Source organism: Chiloscyllium punctatum, chromosome 30 (genome assembly GCF_047496795.1).
Source record: "Chiloscyllium punctatum isolate Juve2018m chromosome 30, sChiPun1.3, whole genome shotgun sequence".
Classification (NCBI taxonomy): domain Eukaryota; kingdom Metazoa; phylum Chordata; class Chondrichthyes; order Orectolobiformes; family Hemiscylliidae; genus Chiloscyllium; species Chiloscyllium punctatum.
Genome location: NC_092768.1, coordinates 4,418,877 through 4,443,867, shown reverse-complemented (window position 1 = coordinate 4,443,867; position 24,991 = coordinate 4,418,877). Strand labels below are relative to the sequence as shown.

Here is a 24,991-nt window from a genome sequence, read left to right as displayed (position 1 = left end):
TTTATCCTACAATCTCACTTGAACACCACCACACTGCTGGTTATAGGAGCTTGTTGTGTGCAAAATAGTTGCATCTTGTCTGCAATTACAACAGTGACTGCACTCCAAAATATAAATTATATGGATGTTGTGTCAGGAACGCTGCTATATAAATGCAAAATTGTTCAGTTTTTCATCTATTAACATTTTCCTCAAAGCTTCTGAAGTACTGAGCAAAGAACACAGGTGAAAGGAGGAAATGGGGAAGGATACATTTGTTCCATGTTTCCCACAGATTGCCTTCTCACCTGGAGAAGCTCTAGAGGTTCCTTGAAACTTAGTTGCAACTGGACATCCAGAATGATTTGGTCAATGGAGGACATTTCCCGGTGGATCTTCTGCACGTTTTCCTGCAAGGGTTCAATGATTTGGCACACCTGCTGCTCAACCTTTGATTGCAGTTCTTGTTTCTTTTCATCCAAAAATTGATAGATGGCGAACAGATCGGCCTCAACCTGCTCCTTCAGCAGTTTGCCTTGCTCCTGGGTGAAAATTATGCAGTAAAGTCTATCAATATAAATTATTATTTTCTGAGTAGTTGGAGATACAGCTGCATATCTAATTTGGTTGGCTAAGGCTTGCAGCTAACTAATAAAAACAAGCATTGGAAAAAGAGGTTAAGCATACATTCCGAGGAGACCTAACATCAGAGGTAAAGGCAGTCCCTGGTCAGTGCTCTGTGGAGATGAGACAATACCAGTCTTGTGACTGGCACTTTTACCAAGAAATGCTGATCTGCTGATTTAATCAATCATACCTTCATTTTTACCTCTGATGGACTGTTTCAAAACAAAACCATGACTCCCCCTTCACCCTAGGCATTCCCCCTGTTCAGCTCTCATCTTTGTTCACTGTTCCAGGATCATCCAACAATGCAAAGAAAATCCCTAGCCTCTGCTCTTCATTGTAGACAGTGTCTCATTCTTGTCCTTTCCATCCTTACCTCCAATAACAAGGGATAGAAGCTCACAAATTTCTGTCAATAAGACTGAGACCATCTGAACAGCTGAATCTGCCACTCCTTCCATTCCCAGGAACACACTAGGCCAACTGTCCTCGGAGGATTCTCTCACTTCTTAACTTTGATCCTTCTTCAGGTTGTCTCCGATCTCTACTCATTAGAACTTTATCCTGGCTCCAACATTAATTAGTATTGTTAACAGTTCTCTCTCCTCAGGTACGGTCTATCATTCCCTCAAATCTGCTGTAAGCACCCACTCCTTAAATAAAGCAACAACCCTTTCCCAGTTCATGAGTAAACTATTACTCCATTTGCAACTGCCGTTTCATTTCAGATCTCCTTGAATATGTTGTTATTTCTAGAACTCCATCAAATCAGCTTTCCTTTTCAGCCAAGTCTAACAAAAACAAACTATCCTTCATGTCTGCAGCCTCTGATACTGTTGACCACACCATCATTTTCAACTCGGACAGCTGGGGAGGACTATATTTGAATGGATCCCGATGCGGTCTCCTCTACATTGGGGAGACTGGGCGCCTCCTAGCAGAGCGCTTTAGGGAACATCTCCGGGACACCCGCACCAATCAACCAAACCGCCCCGTGGCCCAACATTTCAACTCCCCCTCCCACTCTGCCGAGGACATGGAGGTCCTGGGCCTCCTTCACCGCCGCTCTCTCACCACCAGACGCCTGGAGGAGGAACGCCTCATCTTCCGCCTCGGAACACTTCAACCCCAGGGCATCAATGTAGACTTCAACAGTTTCCTCATTTCCCCTTCCCCCACCTCACCCTAGTTCTAAACTTCCAGCTCAGTAACTGTCCCCTTGACTTTCTCGGACTTGTCCTACCTGCCTATCTTCTTTTCCACCTATCCACTTCACCCTCTCCTCCTTGACCTATCACCTTCATCCCCTCCCCCACTCACCCACTGTACTCTATGCTGCTTTCTCCCCACCCCCACCCTCCTCTAGCTTATCTCTCCACGCTTCAGGCTCACTGCCTTTATTCCTGATGAAGGGCTTTTGCCCGAAACGTCGATTTCGAAGCTATTTGGATACTGCCTGAACTACTGTGCTCTTCCAGCACCACTAATCCAGAATCTGGTTTCCAGCATCTGCAGTCATTGTTTTTACCTTCTTACTGAGATATTTGTATCATCGTTAGCCACAGATGAGGTGCCAGAGGACTGGAGGTTGGCCAACATACCACTGTTTAAGAAAGATGTTAAGGACAAGCCAGGGAACTATAGACCAGTGAGCCTGACATCGGTAACAGGCAAGTTGTTGGAGGGAATCCTAAGGGACAGGATACGCATGTATTTGGAAGGGCAAGGACTGTTTAGGGGTGAGGTAGTCCACAACTTGAGGACATAGGTTTGGGGTGAGAGGGGAAAAATATAAAAGAGATCTAAGGGGCAATTTTTTCACACAGAGGGTGGTATGTGTATGGAATGAGCTGCCAGAGGAAGTGGTGAAGGCTAGTATAATTGCATTATTTAAAAGGCATCTGGATGGGAATAAGAATAGGAAGGGTTTGGAGGATGTGGTCCAGGTGCTGACAGGTGGGACTAGATTGAATTGGGATATCTGTTTGGCATGGCCAAGTTGGACTGAAGGGTCTCTTTCCATCCTGTACATCTCTATGACTAGGTTTGACCATTTTTACAAATTTCCCTTCCATTGCTGCTAACTCTATTCTTTTTGCTGGCAAATGTCTAGTGCTAGACCAGTCTGCTTGTAATTTTGAGTGCTGTATTTGACTCCGACTTGAACTCCCATTTACCAGTACAGAGGTTCACTAAGGCCACCTATTTCCACCCATATCACACCTGCCTCAGCTCACGTCCTGTTGAAACATACAATCATACCTTTGTAACCCCTGGTCCTTATTATCCCAAAGCACATTTTTTCAGCTTCCCACATGCTGCCGTCTGTAAGCCTGAGGTCACCTATAACTCTGATACTCATGTTATCCGTTGCACTAAGTCTATTGTCCCACCAACAATGTTCACTAAACTCCATTAGTACCAAATTAAGCAATGCCTTGATTTTAAAATATTATCTGTGGTTTTAAATTCTCACTGGCATTAGCACTCCTTATCTCAATAATTGTCTTCAGCTCCACAACCCTGAGATATCTGGACTCTAATTCTGGGTCTGGAATTCCCTCCACACATCTGATCTCTCAACTTCTCCAGTTGCTTCTTAAAATCGACTCCTTTCACTGAGCATTTAGTCATCCACTTCATTATCTCTACATCACATCTTGCATTGTGATGTCCCTGTGAAGCACCTGGGGACTTTTATACAGGACACCATACAAATACAACTTGTTGTTGCTCTACATTGAATAACCTGGTCTGATTTTAAACTTTACCCAGTTGTCCTAACCACTTCACCAGCGGAAAGACCTTCTCTCTAACATATTATCAAAATCCTAAATACCTCAACGAATCATATCCTCAGAAACCTGCTAACATTGTGATGAATGTACACTACACTCCTTTCAAATTCAATATATATTTTCTAAACAGAGATGTCCAGAACAGTACAGAGCACTCCAGTTATGGCCTAACTATTGCTTTGCAGAACTCGAGCTAAATTTATAGTCTAACCTTTCAGATATAAAGGCCAATATTCCACTGGCATTTTTTGCACATTTTTGATAACGTTAAAATATGGACATGGATTTCTAAAGCGCTTTTGAACTCCACCATTTCCAACTTTTCAGCATTTGAACAATAATCAGACTTCTCAATTTTAATCCAAAACTACACTTTATAACTCTGCTTAAAAAGCTAAGGATTCCACATGCTCCTTTTTAAAAAAAACTTGTCTTACCACCTTCAAACACATGTGCACATTAAGAGAATTTCATAAATTAAATAAATGCCAGAGTGCCCCAGTAATGATACAACTTTTAGACAAAGACATTACTGGAATATTTATGTTCTTTGCTCTAACGTCATGTCATCCTCTACCGAGAAAGCCAGTGGATGAGACAAATCATAGGACACTCACCTGTAATTTACAAATCTGTGCCTCTTCTTGGCTTTGGCTTTGACAGGCCTTCTCCTTTTGGGACTGGAGGAAGTTGACAGCCTGTCCCAATTTTTCCTGCAAGAGAAACAGTGAGTTTCATAATGATTTGGTTTGTCCAGATTACCAAACTGAATAACATTAAGAAATCGGAGCAGGCTCCTTAAGTCTGCTCCATCATTCATCACAATTATGGGTAATAACCATTTGGATTCAGCTCCATTTTCCAGCCATTATTATGCTTCGCGGCAAAGCAGGTTCAATGGGATAAATGGCGTACTCCAGCTCCTATGTTTCAATGCTTCTATTCAGGAAGTTCAAAATATAAAAGATTGCCAATTTAAAGCACAGATGAGGTGATTTTTTTTCCTCATAAAGATTATGAGGAATTATGGAATTTTCAATTTGTAAAGGTCAGAGTCATACAGCATAGAACTGACCCTTTGTTCCAACCAGTCCATGCCGAACATAATTCTAAACTAAACTAATTCCACCAGCCTGCTCCTGGCCTATATCCCTCCAAGCCTTTCCTATCATGTAGTAAAAATCTCGATCTCCAGCAGGGTCTCAAAGTTCCCCGATCAGGTCATTAACACTAGCAATCAGTCTGGTTCTTTAAAGACTTCACACTTTACTCCTCATGCAGCTGGGCATAGATCGTCCAGAACCAGAGATTAAACACTTTTGTGTTCCTCAGAAAAGCTGCGCACGTGGCTTAAAACAAACACATTTTTATACTTTTCTTAAAGAAAGGTACAGGCCATAATTGTACAGTACATTCAGACAATTACCAATCAAATAATGAAATAGCTTCATTGACAGCAACTCAGCCCAATGATTTTTCCTGGCAACCAACTTTATTTTCCAACACTCAAGCCATTCTTATCTCAGGAACCAAGTCTTTGCACTTGCTCTTGAAGGTCAATTAGGATGGCCAGTAATGTCTTACCTAGTCTGGTTGTTTCTATGCTGTAAAGGAAGCATTGTCTGCTAATCTTTGTTGAGGCAGACAGTGCTTAGTCAATTATCCAGCTTGATCAGAGTTAAAAGCCTGATGAAGCTTTTAGGAGAATTGTCAATTTGCAGCCTAGAAGTCACTTTGTCATATTATTTGCATTAAGAAGCCATTTTATTGCCACCTAAGTTAGGAAAAGCATGTGTTAAGTGCTTGTTCCTGACAACAACTAGTTACCTCAGCCTGTATTCAGTTTTCAGATCCTCATCTCCCCCCTTTGGTCATTCCATGACCACACCATAGGATGGGAGGGCATAGACTAGATCAACTGATCTAGTCTATGGACACTAGAGACTGCCATACTTCCACCTCATCCGGGGAGGGTGCAGGGGTAGGCAATCGCTCCTCCCCATCTTCATCTGGATGGAGAAGAAGCATTTTCTCGGGGGAACCGATGTTGTCAACAGAAGCCATTAGCTTGGCAATAATACATTTAATAATAGCAATGCCAGCAAAGAAGCAAATTAAAATAATACCAATATTCATGGCCAGATTTATCAACGAGTTGTACCATGAGCCAAAACCTGTATCTCCCATCCTGGGTCTTCTGTCATTTGATTGACAAAGGTGCAAATGTTAGCAACATGCTTGGTAGTATTCGCAATGAGGTCAGTAACCTCCATCATACACCTGTCTTTAACTATGGCACAAACCCCACTCTCTTTGGCAAGTAGGCAGTTGAGGGTGTACCTGCTTTGCTGGGAAAATAGACGTAAATCTGAGAGCATGTACTTAGCTCCTGCTAAGGCTGAGGCCGTCTCGTTGCCCAAGAGGATGAGACCACAAATAAGATAATTTCAATTTTGATGGCTAATAGTTCCTGCAGATCCTCCTAAGGAAAAGGTACTAAAAAATGCATAGCCCACAGAGTGATCTTTAGTGCTGCCCAAAGCCTTAGCACCCTTCCAATGCGCGCAGAATTCAGGAGAAACTGAACGTTTGGCAGGGAAACCCCAACACCATTCCCAGGTCATTGGACAGGGAATAGTAGTCAGGAAAAGTGTCCCTACAGCTACAGCACAGGGAGTACTTATTTCATCAAGGACAAAGAAGTTGGTCGCTTTGCCTTGGCTGAAGAAATAATGTCCAGGTTTAGTATAGATTATGGAGGGAGCTTCCCAATAAGAAGCAGGCCTGTCTTTGTGACTACCCCGAACATATGGGTAGTCCATGGCCACAAAGTATGGTTGTCCTGAGCACTTAGGGTGGAAGCTGCTCAAGAAAAATGTGGGTCTTTCGGTAAGAGATGCGGTTATTGACTCAGATTGGTTCCTTCCATCCCACAACTGGTAAGATGGAAGTGCCATTAGGGGTCTCATAGTGAAGGTGGGTGCCATTACCCATTCCACAAAGGATTTGAATACCAGCAATAACAGAGACACACTTCTCCAGTAGGCATGTGCACGAGATGAGAGGTCCCACAGGAGAGCAGTAGCAGTTGGTACAATTGATCATAGCGCATGGTCTTAGTCACATTCATGTAAGTGCACCCCCATCCCTTACTGCAGCAACAATTTGGATAGGCTACCCCGGACTTATTATAGGAGGTCCACAAGCAACTAGCAGGTTGGGATAAGTAATAGTCAGAAAAAAAAATTACACTCGGTAAACGCCTTAGAAGCATTCCATACTCCGTTGTTGGGATTTGGGAGGGGAAAAGGGGTCAGAGAGTCTTTTGCTGATGTGAAGGCGTAACAGACCACTTCATCCTGGCTAATTATTTTATTGTGACTTTTAAGAAACAAATTGTTCGTGAAAGATCACATTTCCCCTTTTCTCTTTTGCGGTGTGCAGATTTAGACCTCTTTGAATAGGGGCAAGGTTTACCAGGGTTGCCCATAGAACAACTAAAATCAAACTAGCACACAACACCTTGACAGAGTAAAAACCATTGAGACTTGTTCTGTAAATGAACTGTCCGATCTTCTTGATGCAGTTGACCATTGCGACAGTTATTCTTGGTAACATTCCATGCAAAGGAATCAGTCTCTTGGCACACAAGAACATCTTTTCAGCATAAATGGTCCACTGTCTCTGGTTGCTCAGGATCACACGGGTAAACAGTCCCTTCTTGAGCACCAATGCCGGCGATGGCAAGTCTATTTAGCAGGGTAAGTTCGATCTTCATCATAATGGTCGTTTCTGGATCAAGGATTGGGATATCTAAAACAGAAGAAGAATTACTAATCGAAACGTGAAGCTATATCTTCGTAGTCGGGTTTGATTCAGATTCTTCTCTCAGTTCCCCATCATCTCCATCTCCATCATCTCCCCCCTTGCAAGGGGCTCATGCGATGACCTTGCAGTGATGGAGGTGAACGCAGGCTGAGCGCCTGGCAATCTTAACAGCAGTCGGTGTGGTGAGGAGGACCTGAAAAGGTCCTGCCCATTGACTTTGGAGGCTACAGCGTGTCCAATTCTTCATGAGAACGAAAGAGCCTGGTTCAATAATCAGAACACTGTCAAGGGAGGGGAGCTTCTCATTAGCAGCAAGGACTTCGGAGTGAAGACCTCGCAAAGTTTTAGTCACAGAGACAGTATAGGAGGACATGTCCTCAGTCATGTGGTGGAAGTGAATAGGGGAGGTGGCATCAGTCCGAGTTATGCAGAAAGCTTGACCGTAGATGATTTCGGCTGGGGATAAGCGAGTTTATCCAGAGAAGTGCACTGTAGGTGAAACAGCACCAATGGTGCCTAGGGTGCCTAGCCCAGGAAAGACCTGTCTCAGAAGTCAATTTGGCAAGTTTACCTTTCAGAGTCTGGTTACAATGCTTCACGAGCTCTGCAGCCTGTGGGCAATAAGCACAATGACGTTGTCGGCTGATTCCAAAGAGACAGCATAATTCCTCATTAATATCACCAATAAAATGAGAGCCATGGTCAGAAGATAAGCAAAAGGGAATCCCAAAGCGGGGAATAATTTCTTGGAGTAAAATATTTACAACAGTTTTGGCAGTAGCATTAGAAGTGGGGTAAGCTTCAACCCATCTAGATAAAACGTCATCAATTACCAAAACATACTTATAATGCTGACACTTTTGCAACTCAATGAAGTCAACACGAAGGGTTTGGAAGGGCCCTTCAGGGACGGGTGTCTGCCCCACCAGGCAAGGCACATCCTCGCTCGGGTTGTGTTCTTGGCAGGTGAGGCATCGAGCACTGACACTTTGGGCCATCTGCTGGAGGTCAAGAGGAGGTCAGATGTCGAGCAAGCACCACCATGTATAGCATTGTGAAGACAATCAACGACCCATAAAGCAAGGGCATCTGACATACAAATTTGACCAGCTGGGCTCAGTAACATTTCATTTGATGCCTTGAGTTTGCAGAGATGGCAAGAGGTACAATTCAGATTGCGGGTTTTGAGTTGGGATGGGAACAACAAAAGGCTTTGGGAATGAGTGAGTGTGACACAATTTGGCATTTAGTTAGCATGAAGAGTTTCCAAAAGGCTCCTGAATTTAAAATATAAATCATTACAAACTATGTTTTGCAATTCCTTGAAATCCATGGTGAAGCTGACCTGACTCCCCAGAAATTGTAGTAAGACATTCACCCCCCATAATAGAACTGGGCAGGTCAGAAGTAGCCAGTACACAGTCTCACTATTGCACCCTTATCCAACAGCGGCAAAATTTGGGATATTGGGGAATGGGGGTACTGCTGCCATTTATAAATGGCTTCTGGTGTCCTTCATAAAAATCCAGTCCTCCAAAGTTTTGTTTACTTCGCTAATTAAAGGATCACTTGCCATCAACTGTGTACCTACTTCGAAGTTGCTGACAAAGCTCATGATGCAATACTTTTTGACTTACAGCTGCAAAGTTGTGGTCACTTTGTTTTTATGTACATCCAACAAGACAAATATGAGCAATTATCTTATTGCTATTTCTGTATTCAGTTATCTGTAATGTGTAATTGGAATTGTGAACATTGAACTTATGCCAGTGTGTGTATTTGACAAGCAAGGTAGGTTTCTTTCTATTCAATGGATACCGCAAGGAATGCAACTTTTGAAGGCATTGTTTGTCTTCGTTAGTCATCAGTGGGGTATACTTAAGTCTGAATCATCCTCAGGAATATATGCTTTTTCACAATTCATTCATTTAGAGGCAGTCCATAATGGTAAAGGCTTAATGATACTGAATATAGGTACTGACTCCTGTTCTTTCACATATTTTGGGCATATCATTGTCATGACATGCTATTTCAGCTGTGGAAAAACTTCTAGTTGATATAACCAAAAATGTAACACTCTTTTAATAAAAAGGTGTTCTGCAGCACATCAAATTATTTGGTCATTTTACATCCAAACACTTTTTTTTCCCCAAGTGAGGGATACCCCACATGGAAGGTTATAGACAACAAGGAAAACTCTTATGGTCTGATTTTTCAGAACATAATTTCTGCACCTGCCAGTCCCTGCTCATCCATAAGACTATAAGATATCGGAGCAGAATTAGACCATCGACCCATCACGTCTGTTTCGCTATCTGATCATACCTGAAGAGTTTCTCAACCCTATTGTCCTAATTTCTCCCTGTAACATTTGACCCCTTTATTAATCAAGAACATATCTATGTCTTAAATATACTCAATGACTTGGCCTCCACAGCCTTCAGTGGCAATGAGTTCCACCATCCTTTGACTGAAGAAATTCGTCCTTATCTCAGTTCTAAAGGGTTGTCCCTTCAGTCTGAAGTTGTCGCCTTAGGTCCTAGTTTCTCCTACTTGTGGAAACATCATCTCCACTCCACTCTATTCAGGCCTTTTAGTATTCTGCAATTTTTATTGAGATTCCACCCTCATCCTTCTAAACTCCATTAAGAACAGATTCAGAGTCCTCAACCAGTTCTTGTATGACATGCTCGTCATTCCCAGGATCATTCTTGTGAACCTCCTCTGATGCCAGCAATTGTTCCTTCCGAAAAACACAAGGCACTGTGCAAAATGCAGTCTAACAGAGCCTTATACAACCTCAGCAGTACCCCGCTGCTCATGTATTCTACCCTTCTCAAAATGAATGCTAACATTGCATTTGCCTTCTTAACTATGTGCTGAATCTGCATGTTGAGCTTAAGATGATCCTCAACATGGACTCCTTTGTTTTTAAGATTTTTGAAGCCTTTGCCCATTGTATTTCATCTGCTATTTATTTGCCCATTCTCCATGCCTGTCCAAGTCCTTCTGTAGCCTCCTCACCTTCTCAGCAATATCTGTCCCTCCTATTTTTGTGTCATCTGCAAACTCAGCAACAATGCTGACACGTCCTTCATCCATTACATGAACAATTGTGGTCCCAATACTGACCCCTATGGAACTACACTAGTTCACTAACTGCCATCTTCAAAAAGACCCCATTATCTCCACTTCCTGCCTTGTGTTGGTGAGCCAAATCTCGATCTATGTCAATATCTTTCTCCAACCACTATGGGCTCTTGTTTAGCACTCCTTGTCAAAAGCCTTCTTGAAATTCAAATCGAACACATCCACTATGGAATGTTTTTATTTTCTTATCTACATACACATCCTTTCTTTAATTGTGAAATGGATCATATGCAACATTTCTTTAAAAGGAATAAAATGTATGTAAACCCAACTATTCTTTCACAACTGTGAGACAAATAGCAAAGAAATGGCTGGAAGTAATGAATATTGCTCTGGAGACATGAGCTCTAGAACTTGCTGCAACATAGCCAAGCTGTTCCAGTTTAGCTACAATGCTGGCATTTTCCCAACAAAGGGGAAAATTGCCCAAGAGGTATAAAATCATGAGGGGCACGGATAGGATAAATAGACCAAGTCTCTTCCCTGGGGTGGGGGAGTCCAGAACGAGAGGGCATAGGTTTAGGTTGAGAGGGGAAAGATATAAAAGACCTAAGGGGCAACTCTTCCACGCAGAGGGTGGTACCCACCTGGTTCAGTAATGTCTTTTCAGGAAGGAAATCTGCTGTCCTTACCAGGTTTGTCCGGCATGTGTCTCCAGACACACAGCATGTGACTGACTGACTCTGGGCAATTAGGAATAAAAAAATGCGAGTCCAGCTAATGGCATCAATAAATGAATTTAAAAAATACACTGGACATTCCTGATGAGTGTAGAGTCCAGAAGCAGGGATCAGAGTCTAAGGGGATAGATCATTTATTACTGAGATGAGGAGAAACCTCATCTCCCAGAGAGTGATGAGACTTGTGTGTCAGGGAAAGTGGTGGAAACCAAAGCATTGAATGTTTTCAAGAAAGAGCTACATATAGTTCTTAGACCTAAAAGGATCAAAGGGTATGCAGAAAAAGAAGGAACAGGGGACTGAGTTGGATAATCAGTCATGATCATATCAAACATTACAGCAGACTTGAAGGGCTAAGAGGCCTACTGCTGCTTCTGTTTTCTGTGCTTCTATGATATAATTTGCCTCTTTGTTCTTGTTATCAAAGTATATAATCTCACATTATACTTCATCCTGTTGCTCACTCAACCTGCTTCTACCTCCACAGCATCTGTGTCTTCTCTGCAGCGTACGTTTCCACACAGCTTGCTACTGTCAGCAAATGTGAACATATTCTCTCAATGTTCAACTAAGTCATTAATATAGATCGCAAATAGGTGAGTACAGATTCTTACAGAATTCTATGAGTTAAACCATGTCAACTTAAAAATATTCCATTTATCCTGACTTTCTGTTCGTCAATTCCCCATCCACGCTGACATATTACTAGCTCCAAACTTGCTAATTTTGTGTGTCTACCTTTCAAGTGAAAAGTTATCTAATGTTATTTGAAAAACTAAGTGGTCTACATCTAAACACCCCTTTCACCTATCCTAATAGCTATATCCCTTCTTCCTTCCTTGAATAAATTATCAAGAGGAGTCGCAAGTTCATTGCCATGATAGATTAATGAAAATTGATAATAATGTGTAGCATGTTAGGGCAGCCCGTGTGACAAGACAAGTGGAGTTAACATTTCAAATCAATCACCTTTCATCCTGACAATTCTGCTGGAAGTCAAGCGTCAGTGCTCCCTCTCTTTTCAGAGGATACATAACATGCGAATGGCACCAGCTTTTTGTTTACATCCGATTTCCAAGATTCCAAGTATTTTGCTTTCTTTTTGGTGTTACATAACATTTAATATGAGCAGTTAAATTAAAACATATTTAAAGATGACACATTGATATACTAAAGAGGCTTTTAAAACAGCAAAGGAGAATGCAAAAATCAAAGCTCATTGTTTTTCAGGGAAGGATGAACAAGTGTAGCTGCAATTGAATAGAGTATGGGGGTTACTTGGCAGCTGTTGTGGGTAAGGGAAAATATCACACTAGTAACATACCAATGGTAAAAACAGGGTTTACAGTTGTCATAAGAGTAAAAATACTTGTTGTGCATCCCCTAACATGGAGAAAAAGCGTCCAGCAAGAAGGGACAGAGAGAGAGAGAGAGAGAGAGAGAGAGAGAGAGAGAGAGAGAGAGAGAGAGAGAGAGAGATGGAAGTGTGCAGTTAGGAAAGTTGGGTTAGAAATCAGACATTATTTTGCTGAATGGCAAAATAGACTCAGTGAGCGAAAAACTCATGCTAACTCCTTGGATTAAACATGGCTTCTGAAGCAGGATTGAGAGATTTGTCTTTGCAAAGTGTTTAGGAAAACAATTTCACAGACAGAACATCATATGATAAAGGAGGGGACAGCAGGCAATAAAGCAAAGGTGGAAAAGGCAACAAAAAGAAGATGGGTCAGAGAAGATTAGAACTGGGTGAACCAAGGATTTCAGGACATGAACCAAAATGTTAAAAGGTGACATACTGAAGAAATTAGACATGGAGATGGATAAGGATCTCCCATCCCATGCACAGTTCCCTCTGCCTGTGCATATTCTAAACCCCTCTTCCTGCCCCAAGCATTTACCTCAATCATCTTCATGTCCCTGGTATATCCTGAGCTCTCTTTCCTGCCACTTTTTAATCCTATAATACCATAGGCTATAAGATATAGGAACAGAATTAGGCTATTTGGTCCATGTGGTCTGCTCCACCATCCGATCATAGTGGTTGTATTTCTCAACCCCTGTGATCCTTGATCCCCTTACCAATCAAGAACCCATTTATCTCTGTCTTAAATACTTCAATGACAGTCCTATGCAGCAATGAGTACCACAGATTAACCACCCGCAGCTGAACAAATTCCTCCTCCTCTCAGTTCTAAAAGGTTGCCCCTTCACTCTGAGGCTGTGCCCTCATGTCCTAGTCTCTCATATTAGTGGAAGCATCTTTTCCACTCTATCCACTCGACTCAGTATTCTGTAAGTTTCAATCAGATCTCCCTTCATCCTTCTGAACTCCATCAAGTGCTGACCCAGAGTCTGAACTGTTCCTCATGATGACAGGGAATAAAAGGGCTGGGTGCGGGCTCTTGCCAGGGGCCCACCCGCTTGCCTTCTTCATTTTACTTTTGCTTCTGCTCTTGTCTTTCGCTTTATTTTCCTTTTCTTTTGGTCTTTATTTTCTTCTTTTCCGTAGTGGGCTGAAGCAGCACTGGCAAGACCGGGCTGTCGGCGGATGTGGCTTCTCCCGGCAATAGCAGGTGGCCACAGACAGGATGGTTCTCCTGGCCACAGGAAGGTGGCAGCAGCGAGTAACTGTCCCACCATGCAGGGCCTGTGGCAGCAAGGTCATCCCCCCCCCCCGGGGTTGCTGCTGGCAGCAGCGAGGTGTTCTCCCGAAGGCAGTCTCAGCAGTACATTTTTGCTCTAATATTCTAGCTCTCTTGAACACAGATATCAGATCTTAGGATCATTCGGGAGACACAGGGGGTTATTGACAGGAGTTACAGGGAGGTAGTCACTCCTCAGGTACAAGAAAAAGGCAGATGGGTTACAGTCAGGGGACGGAAAGGGAAAGGGAATCGGAAGGCAGTGCAGGGATCCCCTGTGGCCATTCCCCTCAACAATAAGTATACCGTTTTGGATACTGTTGGGGAGGATGACTTACCAGGGGAAAACAGTGGGGTACAAGGCTCTGGCACAGAGTCTGTCCCTGCTGCTCAGAAGGTAAGGGGGAAGAGGAGCAGAGCAGTAGTCATTGGGGACTCCATAGTTAGGGGGACAGATAGGAGGTTCTGTGGGGACAAGAGAGACACACGGTTGGTGTGTTGCCTCCCAGGTGCCAGGGTTCGTGATGTCTCTGATCGTGTTTTTGGCATCCTTAAGGGGGAGGGGGAGCAGCCCCAAGTCATGGTCCACATAGGCACCAACGACATAGGTAGGAAGAGAGATGGGGATTTAAGGCAGAAATTCAGGGAGCTAAGATGGAAGCTTAGAGCTAGGGCGAACAGAGTTGTTGGTAGGATTAGATTAGATTACTTACAGTGTGGAAACAGGCCCTTCAGCCTAACAAGTCCACACCGACCCTCCGAAGAGCAACCCACCCAGGCCCATTCCCCTACATTTACCCCTTCACCTAACACTACGGGCAATTTAGCATGGCCAATTCACCTAACCTGCACATCTTTGGATTGTGGGAAGAAACCGGAACACCCGGAGGAAACTCACACAGACACGGGGAGAATGTGCAAACGCCACACAGACAGTTGTCTCTGGTTTGTTGCCCGTGCCACGTGCTAGTGAGGCAAGGAATAGGGAGAGAGGGGAGTTGAATACGTGGCTACAGGGATGGTGCAGGAGGGAGGATTTTGGATTCTTGGATGATTGGGGCTCTTTCTGGGGTAGGTGGGACCTCTACAAGCAGGATGGTCTTCATCTGAACCAGAGAGGTACCAATATATTGGGGGGAAAATTCGCTAAGGCTATTGGGGTGGGAACCAAATTGTAGTTCGAGTATAGAAAAGGTTGAGAGTAGGAAGGTCCGAAATCAAGTTTCAGGGACGCAAGATGGCACTGGCAAGCAAGAAGTGGGTTTGAAGCGTGTCTACTTCAATGCCAGGAGCATCCGGAATAAGGTGGATGAACTTGCGACATGGATTGGTACCTGGGACTTCGATGTTGTGGCCATTTCAGAGACATGGATAGAGCAGGGACAGGAATGGTTGTTGCAGGTTTCAGGATTTAGATGTTTCAGTAAGAACAGAGAAGATGATAAAAGATGGGGAGGTATGACATTGTTGGTCAAGGACAGTATTGCAGTTGCAGAAAGGATGTTAGGGGACTCGTCAACTGAGGTAGTACGAGCTGAGGTTAGAAACAGGAAAGGAGAGGTTACCCTGTTGGGAGTTTTCTATAGGCCCCCGAATAGTTCCAGAGATGTCGAGGAAAGGATAGCAAAGATGATTCTCGATAGGAGTGAGAGAGACAGGGTAGTTGTCATGGGGACTTCAACTTTCCAAATATTGACTGGGAACTCTATAATACAAGTACTATAGATGGGTCAGTTTTTGTCCAGTGTGTGCAGGAGGGCTTCCTGACACAGTCTGTAGACAGACCAACAAGGGGTGAAGCCACATTAGATTTGGTACTGGGTAATGAGCCCGACCAGGTGTTAGACTTGGAAGTAGGTGAGCACTTTGGTGACAGCGATCACAATTCTGTTATGTTTACCTTAGTGATAGAAAGGGATAGGTGCATACCACTGGACAAGAGCTACGGCTGGGGGAAAGGCAATTACGATGCGATTAGGCAAGATTTAGGAAGCATAGGATGGGTAAGGAAACTGCAGGGGATGGGCACATTAGAAATGTGGAGCGTATTCAAGAAAAAGCTTCTAAGTGTCCTAGATAAGTATGTACCTGTCAGGCAGGGAGGAAGGTGTAGAGCATGGGAGCCATGGTTTACAAAGGAAGTGGAATCTCTGGTCAAGAGGAAGAAGGCAGTTTATGTTAGGATAAGATGTGAAGGCCCAGTTATGGCGCTTGAGGATTACAAGGTAGCTAGGAAAGACCTAAAGAGAGAGCTCAGAAGAGCCAGGAGGAGACATGAGAAGTTGTTGGCGCATAGGATCAAGGTAAACCCTAAGGCTTTCTATAGGTATTTAAGGAATAAAAGAATGACGAGAATAAGATTAGGGCCAATCAAGGATAGTAGTGGGAAGTTGTGTGTGGAGTCAGAGGACATAGGGGAAGCACTAAATGAATATTTTTCGACAGTGTTCACTCTAGAACATGACAATGTTGTCGAGGAGAATACTGAGATACAGGCTACTAGACTAGGTGGGATTGAGGTTCACAAGGAAGAGGTATTAAAAATCCTGCAGAATGTGAAAATAGATAAGTCCCCTGGGCCGGATGGGGTTTATCCTAGGATCCTCTGTGAAAGCCAGGGAGGAGATTGCCGAGCCTTTGACATTGATCTTTAAATCGTCATTGTCTACAGGAATAATGCTAGAAGATTGGAGGATAGCAAATGTGGTTCCCCTGTTCAAGAAGGGGAGTATAGTCAATCCTGGTAATTATAGTCCAGCGAGCCTTACTCCAGTTGTCGGTAAAGTGTTGGAAAAGGTTATAAGAGATAGGATTTATAATCATCTGGAAAAAGAATAATTTGATTAGGGATAGTCAGCATGGTTTTGTGAAGGGTAGATTGTGCCTCACAAATCTTATTGAGTTCTTTGAGAAGGTGACCAAACAGGTAGATGAGAGTAACCTGGTTGATGTGGTGTATATGGATTTCAGCAAGGCGTTCGATAAGGTTCCCCACAGTAGACTATTGTACAAAATGCGGAGGAATGGGATTGTGGGAGATATAGCAGTTTGGATCAGTAATTGGCTTGCTGAAAGCAGACAGAGGGTGGTGGTTGATGGGAAATGTTCATCCTGGAGTCCAGTTTCTAATGGGTCCACTGCTGTTCATCATTTTTATAAATGACCTGGATGAGGGCGCAGAAGGGTGGGTTAGTAAACTTGCAGACGACACTAAGGTCGGTGGAGTTGTGGATAGTGACAAAGGATGTTGTAGGTTACAGAGAGACATAGATAAGCTGCAGAGCTGGGCTGAGAGGTGGCAAATAGAGTTTAATGCGGACAAGTGTGAGGTGATTCAGTTTGGTCGGAGAAACCGGAATGCAAAGTACTGGGCTAATGCTAAGATTCTTGGTAGTGTAGATGAGCAGAGAGATCTTGGTGTCCTGGTACACAGATCCTTGAAAGTTGCCACCCAAGTTGACAGGGTTGTTAAGAAGGCATACAGTGTTTTAGTTTTTATTACTAGAGGGATCGAGTTCCAGAACCATGAGGTTATGCTACAGCTGTACAAAACTCTGGTGCGGTCGCATTTGGAGTATTGTGTACAGTTCTGGTCACCACATTATAAGAAGAATGTGGAAGCTTTGGAAAGGGTGCAGAGGAGGTTTACTAGGATGTAGCCTGGTATGGTGGGGAGGTCTTACGAGGAAAGGCTGAGGGACTTTGAGACTGTTTTCGTTGGAGAGAAGAAGGTGACTTAATAGAGACATATAAGATAATCAGAGGGTTAGATAGGATGGACAGGGAGAACCTTTTTCCAAGTATGGGGACGGCGAGCACAAGGGTGCATAGCTTTAAATTGAGGGGTGATACATATAGGATAGTTTCTTTACTCAGAGTAGTAAGGGTATGGAATGCTTTGCCTGCAACGGTAGTAAATTCGCCAACTTTAAGTGCATTTAAGTCGTCATTGGACAAACATATGGACGTACATGGAATAGTGTAGGTTAGATGGGCTTCAGGTTGGTATGACTTGTCGGCACAACATCGAGGATGAAGGGCCTGTACTGCGCTGTAATATTCTATATTCTATATTGCATTTTCCTAACTGTCAGCTGAATCTGCGCATTAACTTTAAGCGAATCCCGAACAAGGACTCCCAAATCCTTTGTGCTTCAGAGTTCCCAAGCCCATTTAGAAAATAGTCTTCACCTCTGTTCTTCATATCAAAGTGTATAACATCACTCTCTCCCACATGGTATTTCATCTGTCACTTCACTACCCACTCTCTTTGCCTGTCCCAGTTCTTCTGCAGCCTCACTGCTTCCTTGTCGCTCTGCCTATCTTTCTGTTATCTGCAAACTTTGCAATAATGCTCTCAGTTCTTTTCTCAGATCATTACTGCATTATGTGAAGAGTTATGGTCCCAATGTGGACCCCATTTTGACCTCCATTCATCACTAGCTGGCATCCTGAAAAAGACCCCTTTATCCCCACTCTGTCTTCTGCCAGTCAGCCAATCCTCTAATACTTTGCCCCTAACACCATGGGCTCTTATCTTATTTAGCAGCATCTTGTGCAACACCTTGTCAAAGGCCTTCTGGAAATCCAAACAGTTCACATCCACTGGCTCTCCTTCATCTAACATGCTCGTTACCTCCGCCAAGAATTTTAACACATTTGTCAGCGCTAACCTCCCCTTGACGGAGTTTTGTCGACTCAGCTCTATTTTTACCATACACTGCCAAGTGCTCTGCAATCTAATCTTTTAATAATGGATTCTAAAATCTTACCAATGACCACGGTCAGGCTAACCTGCCTATAGATTCCAGTCTTCTGCCTCTCTCCCTTCTTAAACAGAGGTGTAACATTGTATGGTACAGCGAGGAGTTTTCCAATTTCGATACCCCAGTTTAAGCCCTCTTTACAGGAATGATTGACAGCTTTGCCAACTGATAACCAATTCAAGCATTTGACACCCAAACAAATATGTCCAGTATAGTCACCAATTGCAACAAAAGCTTTAATTCTTGTATGTTGACCAGCATGAGGTTGCAGATCTTGAGAACTTTGTCCTTTAAGGCTGATCTCAGGAAGAAATTGATTATTTCAGACTCAGTGATGGTCGGGAGAGAGGTAAATTTCCTCGAGTATTGATTTTCACTTCCTTTACCAATCACCAAGCTTCATTCCTAGCACACACTCCTTATTTTCAGCCTTTTTACCATGAGCATCAGGACCCCTTCCACGAACTACCGCAGCCTCAGCCCCACCCAAGGCCACTGGAGCCAAACCACCGCAGAAACCTCCTCTACCACTGGGGTTGTCTACCATTTCGTGCCCTCTTTACAGCATATGTCTTCCAAACCCTCAAACTCTTCCGCCCAGAAGAACAAGGGGAGCAGATACACGAGAACACCACCACCCGAGTTCCCCTCAAAGCCACTCCCCATCCTGACTTGGACATACATTACTGTCCCTTCATGGTTGCCTGGAATCCCCTCCTGAAGGGCATAGTGGGTCTACCTTGAGCGTGTGGACTGCAACTCACCACATTCACAAGGGCAACTCGGGTTGGGCAATAAGTGCTGATCCAGCCAGCGACGCCCGTGAGTAAATAAATAGAAAATTCCGATATTTACCCCATACATCTTTCAGCCCTCTTCCTCTCTAATTGTACATCCACAACCTTCTTACCTTGTACAGGACAGCAGCCTCCTCGACAGGGATGAAGCTGTGACCCTGGTGTTCCTTTGCACAGGAGCACACCACGCAGATGGCTGCTTGACAGTCCTGGCAGAACAGCTTGCGGCGCTCATCGTGCTGCTGGCAGTAGAAGGTTGGGTGACCCTGGCGAGGTTGGAGATTGAGCTCCCTCACCCCCTCCACAATATTGGCCAGCATGCGGTTCGGCTTCAGCTTCTTCTCGTGGAACTCCTCCCTGCACTCAGGGCAGGAGTAGAAAGCACCACCCTGCTCCCAGGTCCTGGAGATACAGAGACGGCAGAAATTGTGTTCACATTCCAGTGCCACTGGCTCCTGGAAGAAATCCAGGCAGATGGAGCAGGTCACTTCACTGAAGAGGCGGTTCACATGATGATTCGTAGCCATTCTCAAAACAATTTGCAACATCCATCCAATTCCAAGCTCTCTCAACTATCCACCTTAATACAGATTAAAAAAGTCAAAATTAATGCGTAAACATTATAACTTACATTCCCTCTCAGCTTCATTTCTGAAAAGTTTCAATTTTTAATCATATAGTCAGCCATGATTTAATGGGAAGCACTCACGTCTAAATTGGAAGGCCTTAGGTTCAACATAAACTCGAAAGGCTTCAGCCCACAGTCTTGGCTGTTACTGGTCACAACCTCAGGGAGTGCTGCTCTGTCAGAGGTACAGGTTTACAGGTGAGATATTAAACTGTGATTCCTGTGTATCCTCTGAGGTAGGCAAAAAAAAGACCTTGCAACATTTTGAAAGCTGAGGAGTTGTCCCCTGTACTCTGATCAATATTTGTCTTGTAATCAATAAAATACCAACTTCCACATTTTATGGGACCTTGTGCGCAAATAACCTGCGGTGTTTCCTGCAAAATATAATTGACTATTCCTTAATTTGTCCTTTATTGATTGTAAAGCACCAAGGGACATCCAAATAATATGAAAGCCACTCTACAAGCCGATAGAGCTGACTGCATGAGAGGCCACTTGGCCCATAATGCCTTTGCTCAAACAATAAAAATATAATTTTGCTGCCCCTTTCTCATCAATTAGTCTTGTGTCTTTCCTGCATCATATATTTCTACAACGTCTTAAAAAACAACAATCACTCCTTTACCCTCTTTCCAATTAGACAGAACATTTAATTCTCCAACTACTCTCGATGTAAACTCATTCCTAAAACACTCTCAGTACATCTACTCCCTTTACGATTTTGAGTTGTGAGCACTTTGTCACTGACATTCAATTGGTAGTGCAGTGGTAATGTTGCTGGCTGAATAACTCCAAGACTCCATTACTAGTCTGGAATTGAAAGCTAACCTCAGTCTAAAGGACATTAGAGAAGGAAACTGCTGCCCTTACCTGGTCTGGCCTACATGTGACTCCAGACCCTCAGCAACGTAACTGACTCTTAACTGCCTGCTGGGATTGTCAATACACACCAGTTATCCAGCGATGTCCTCATCCCATGAATGAGTTAAAAAAAAGGTCATGGTGACCACAGACACTATCCTCACTTACTGATGGGAAAAAACTTCGTTGATTCCCAATTCCTTATCTGGTTTGACCTAAATGTGACACCGGGTCCACAGCAATGTGGCTGACTCCAAGTGATACCTTTTACTCCCTGAAATGACGCTATAGCAAAGCCAGTTCAAAGAATGGGGAACAAATGCTGTTCTCACATACCATGAAGAAATGAATGAAAGTAAACTCATGCTCTTACCTAATTTAAAGAGGCGGGGGAGGGATGGAAAGAGATGAACTTTGACTAAATCTCAACTTGATCTTTCCCTTCCAAAAGGACAATACACCAAGAGCAAATATCTCCCTCCCAACCTCCAGAAATTCCTCCTGAGGATACTGAACCCAGCTAAAATGACATTCATTCCAGATACAGACAACAATTTCACAGCTTAATACACGGATAGATTTGGGGTAGTTTGAGGGAAAGGTTGACCATCACCTGCCTTGTGCCACCCTCAGCTGCTGCGATTTTCCAGAAGTTTCCACTTCGATGACAGGAAAGAAACTTGGAGATGGATCAATTTTGATTTAGAAAGTGGACAGCAGGGGATGAGAAAAGGGCAGGCTGCAAGAGTAGCATTGATATAGACATAAATGCTCATTAATCGATATATAAATGTGACTGCAGGGGAAAAGATAAAGGTAAGCTGAAATCGCAGTTTTCATTCATACGTAAATACCCATTAACTGATATGTTAATTTTTTGGGGTGGGGGGGGAAGCAAATATAAGGGTAAAGTTGAAAAGCAGCTTTGACATAGACATTAATGCCCATTAATTGAAATATAATTTGGGGGAAAAGATAATGGAAGGCTTAAAAAGCAGTTTGATGTATACATTAATGCCCATTAATCGAAATATAAATACAACTTTGGGGGTAAGAGATTAGGGGAGGCTTAAAAAGCAGTGTTTGATGTATACATTAATGCCCATTAATTGAAATGTAAATATGACTTTGGGAGAAAAGATAAGGGGAGGATTAAAAAGCAGTGTTTGATATTAACATTAATACCTATTAATTGAAATATGAATATGATTTTGGGAGAAAAGATAAGGGTAGGCTTAAAAATCAGTGTTTAATACATACATTAATGCCCATTAACCAAAATATAAATACGACTTTGGGAGAAAAGATAAGGGGAAGCTAAAAAGCAGTGCTTGATGTATATATTAATGCCCATTATAGTAATCGTAATATAAATACGACTTTGGGTGGGAAAAGATAACAGGAGGATTAAAAAGCAGAGTTTGATATAAAATTAATACCCATTAATCGAAATATGAATACGATTTTGGGAGAAAAGATAAGGGGAGGCTTAACAAACAGTGTTTGACATACACATTAATCGAAATATAAATACAACTTCAGGGAAAAAAGGGGAGGATTAAAAAGCAGTGTTTGACATATATATTAATGCCCATTAATTGAAACATCAAAATGACTTTGGGGGGGGGGCGAATGAAAAGGGTGAACTTGAAAAGCAACTCTTGATATTTGCACGAATGCCCATTAATCGAGACATTAAAAAAAAAGAATTTTGTTTTTGAGGGGGGGGGGTGGGAAAGTGACCTTCCCAAGTTCATTTTCAGGAGTTTAGTGCATTTCGAAGACGCCGCCGTTTGAACAAAAAAAAAAGTGGCAATATTTAGGGCAAAGACTGATTTTCTTTTTAAATTCCCCCACCCCCGGGTTCCCTATTTTAATAGACAGTAGCTCCTCAAAAACTGCGGCCGGTTTCATTCCGACTCTTACAGTGAAATAAAAAGAAAAGAGAGAAGTTTCCAACAGGAGGACCAAGAGTGGTTTGTGCCGACGCTCGGCCTCGACCAAACAGCAACAAAAAACTTTGCTGAGTTTCGGCAGCGGGACACGGACAACTTTCTCGGGAAGGTTTTTAAAATCCGAGTTTAATTTTTTTTTTCCCTCCGCTTCAGCCCCGCGGGAGGGAAAAGGAATTTTCACTTTCATTTTTCCACCCAACTCGTCTGTTTTATACTTCACAAACCTCAAATCGCTCTCTTTCCCCCATTTCAGGTCGCGGTCGTGTTCCCCCCTGATGGCGGTTTTATCCCCTCCCCCCCCTTCCCTCCCAAACAACCGCCAAAGGTACCTGCAGTACCGCTCCCGGCCGCCAAAGGCGCTTGCGGTACCGCTCCCAGCCGCCAAAGGTACCTGCAGTACCGCTCCCGGCCGCCAAAGGCGCTTGCGGTACCGCTCCCAGCCGCCAAAGGTACCTGCAGTACCGCTCCCAGCCGCCAAAGGCGCTTGCGGTACCGCTCCCAGCCGCCAAAGGTACCTGCAGTACCGCTCCCAGCCGCCAAAGGCGCTGCAGTACCGCTCCCAGCCGCCAAAGGCGCTTGCGGTACCTCCCCCAGCCGCCAAAGGCGCTTGCGGTACCGCTCCCAGCCACCAAAGGCGCTGCGGTACCGCTCCCAACGTCCAAAGGTTAAAAATTACACAACTTTCACACCAGGTTATAGTCCAACAGGTTTAATTGGAAGCACACTGGCTTTCGGAGCGACGCTCCTTTATCAGGTGATTGTGGAGGGCTCGATCGTAACACAGAATTTATAGCAAAAATTTGCAGTGTGATGTAATTGAAATTATACATTGAAGAATTGATTGTTAAGCCTTTCATCTGTGAGAAGACACTTCTTTCATGTGTAAATCACAAAACACTTTTTTTTAAAGTTGCATTCTCCTTAGTGTTAACAATGGTGATAGCTAGACAACAGGTTGAAGGTGTTAGCTCCCTGTGTTCTCTGTCTATGACCTGATGTTTAGATTGATTCTAATCTAAAAAGTGAGATAACAGAATTTGACATAAATTCATGCAGTTTTTGAGCTCAGAGTTCTACATGAATGTATGCAGTTTTTCAGCACAGTGCAATGTAACTTTGCAAGTGCAAATTCACCACACAAAATACATGTGTGCATGTGGGTCTTTGTCTGGGGTGGGGGTTGTGAGTGTGAGAAAGTGTGTGTGCGTAGTGAGTGCAGAGTGTCTTAAGTCTGTGAGGGGGTGCATGTGTGGGAGTGTGTGTGTCTATAAGGGTGTGTGTGGGTGTCTGTGTGCGCGTCTGTGTGTACCTGTGTCCATGTGTATGTGAGAGTGTGTGTGTAGGAATATCTGTGTGTGTGTATGTGTAGTGCAATGGTGATCACCTGTAATGTGACATAAACCCAAGGTCCCGGTTAAGGCCCTCCCTTTGGGTACCGAACTTAGCTATCAGCCTCTGCTCGGCCACTTTCCTCTGCTGCCTGTCGCGAGGTTGTCTGTGGGTTTGCAGTAGAGTGTGGTGCTGAGGTGTCCGTCCTTGATGGAGACGCATGTGTCCAAGAATGAGACAGACAGTCGAGAGTAGTCCATGGTGAGTTTGATGGTGGGATGAAACTTGTTGATGTCCCTGTGTAGTTTTATCAGTGACTTCTCGCCATGGGTCCAGAGGAAGAAAATGTTATCAATGTATCTGGTGTACAATGTTGGTTGGAGATCCTGCATAGAGAAGAAATCTTGTTCAAACCTGTGCATAAAAATGTTGGCATATTGGGGTGCAAATTTGGTCCCATGGCTGTTCCGTGTGTCTGGATGAAAAATTGGTTGTCAAAGGTGAAGACGTTATGAGCGAGGATAAAGCGGATGAGTTGTAGGATGGTGTTTGGAGACTGGTAGTTGTTGGTGTTGAGTACTGAGGCTGTTGCCGCGATGCCATCCTTGTGGGGGATGCTGGTGTAGAGTGCAGAAATGTCCATTGTGACGAGGAATGTTCCCGGTTCGACTGTTCCGTGGGTGCTGAGTTTCTGTAAGAAATCCGTAGTGTCGCGACAGAAGCTGGAGATCCCCTGTACAATAGGTTTCAAGATGCCTTCCACATAGCCAGAGAGATTCTCACATAGGGTCCCATTGCCTGACACGATGGGACGTCCCGGTGTGTTGGCTTTGTGTACCTTTGGAAGGCAGTAGAAGTCTCATTCTTGGACACGTGTGTCTCCATCAAGGACAGACACCTCAGCACCACACTTTACCGCAAACCCACAGACAACCTCACAATGCTACA

The 24,991-nt window shown here is 43.7% G+C and overlaps 1 protein-coding gene across 1 annotated transcript in view; it reads right to left on the bottom strand.

Moving 5' to 3' along the window:
- LOC140455134 (zinc-binding protein A33-like) overlaps positions 1-23,003 on the bottom strand; it is a 45,118-nt gene extending 22,115 nt beyond the window's left edge. The window contains exons 1-4 of the mRNA XM_072549801.1: positions 22,939-23,003; positions 19,381-19,847; positions 4,022-4,117; positions 288-521 (exon numbers count right to left, since the gene is read on the bottom strand). Of these exons, the coding sequence (XP_072405902.1) occupies positions 288-521; positions 4,022-4,117; positions 19,381-19,815 (765 nt within the window). The 5' untranslated portion in view covers positions 19,816-19,847; positions 22,939-23,003. The remainder of the gene's footprint in view (positions 1-287; positions 522-4,021; positions 4,118-19,380; positions 19,848-22,938) is intronic.
- Positions 23,004-24,991: the final 1,988 nt, after the last annotated feature.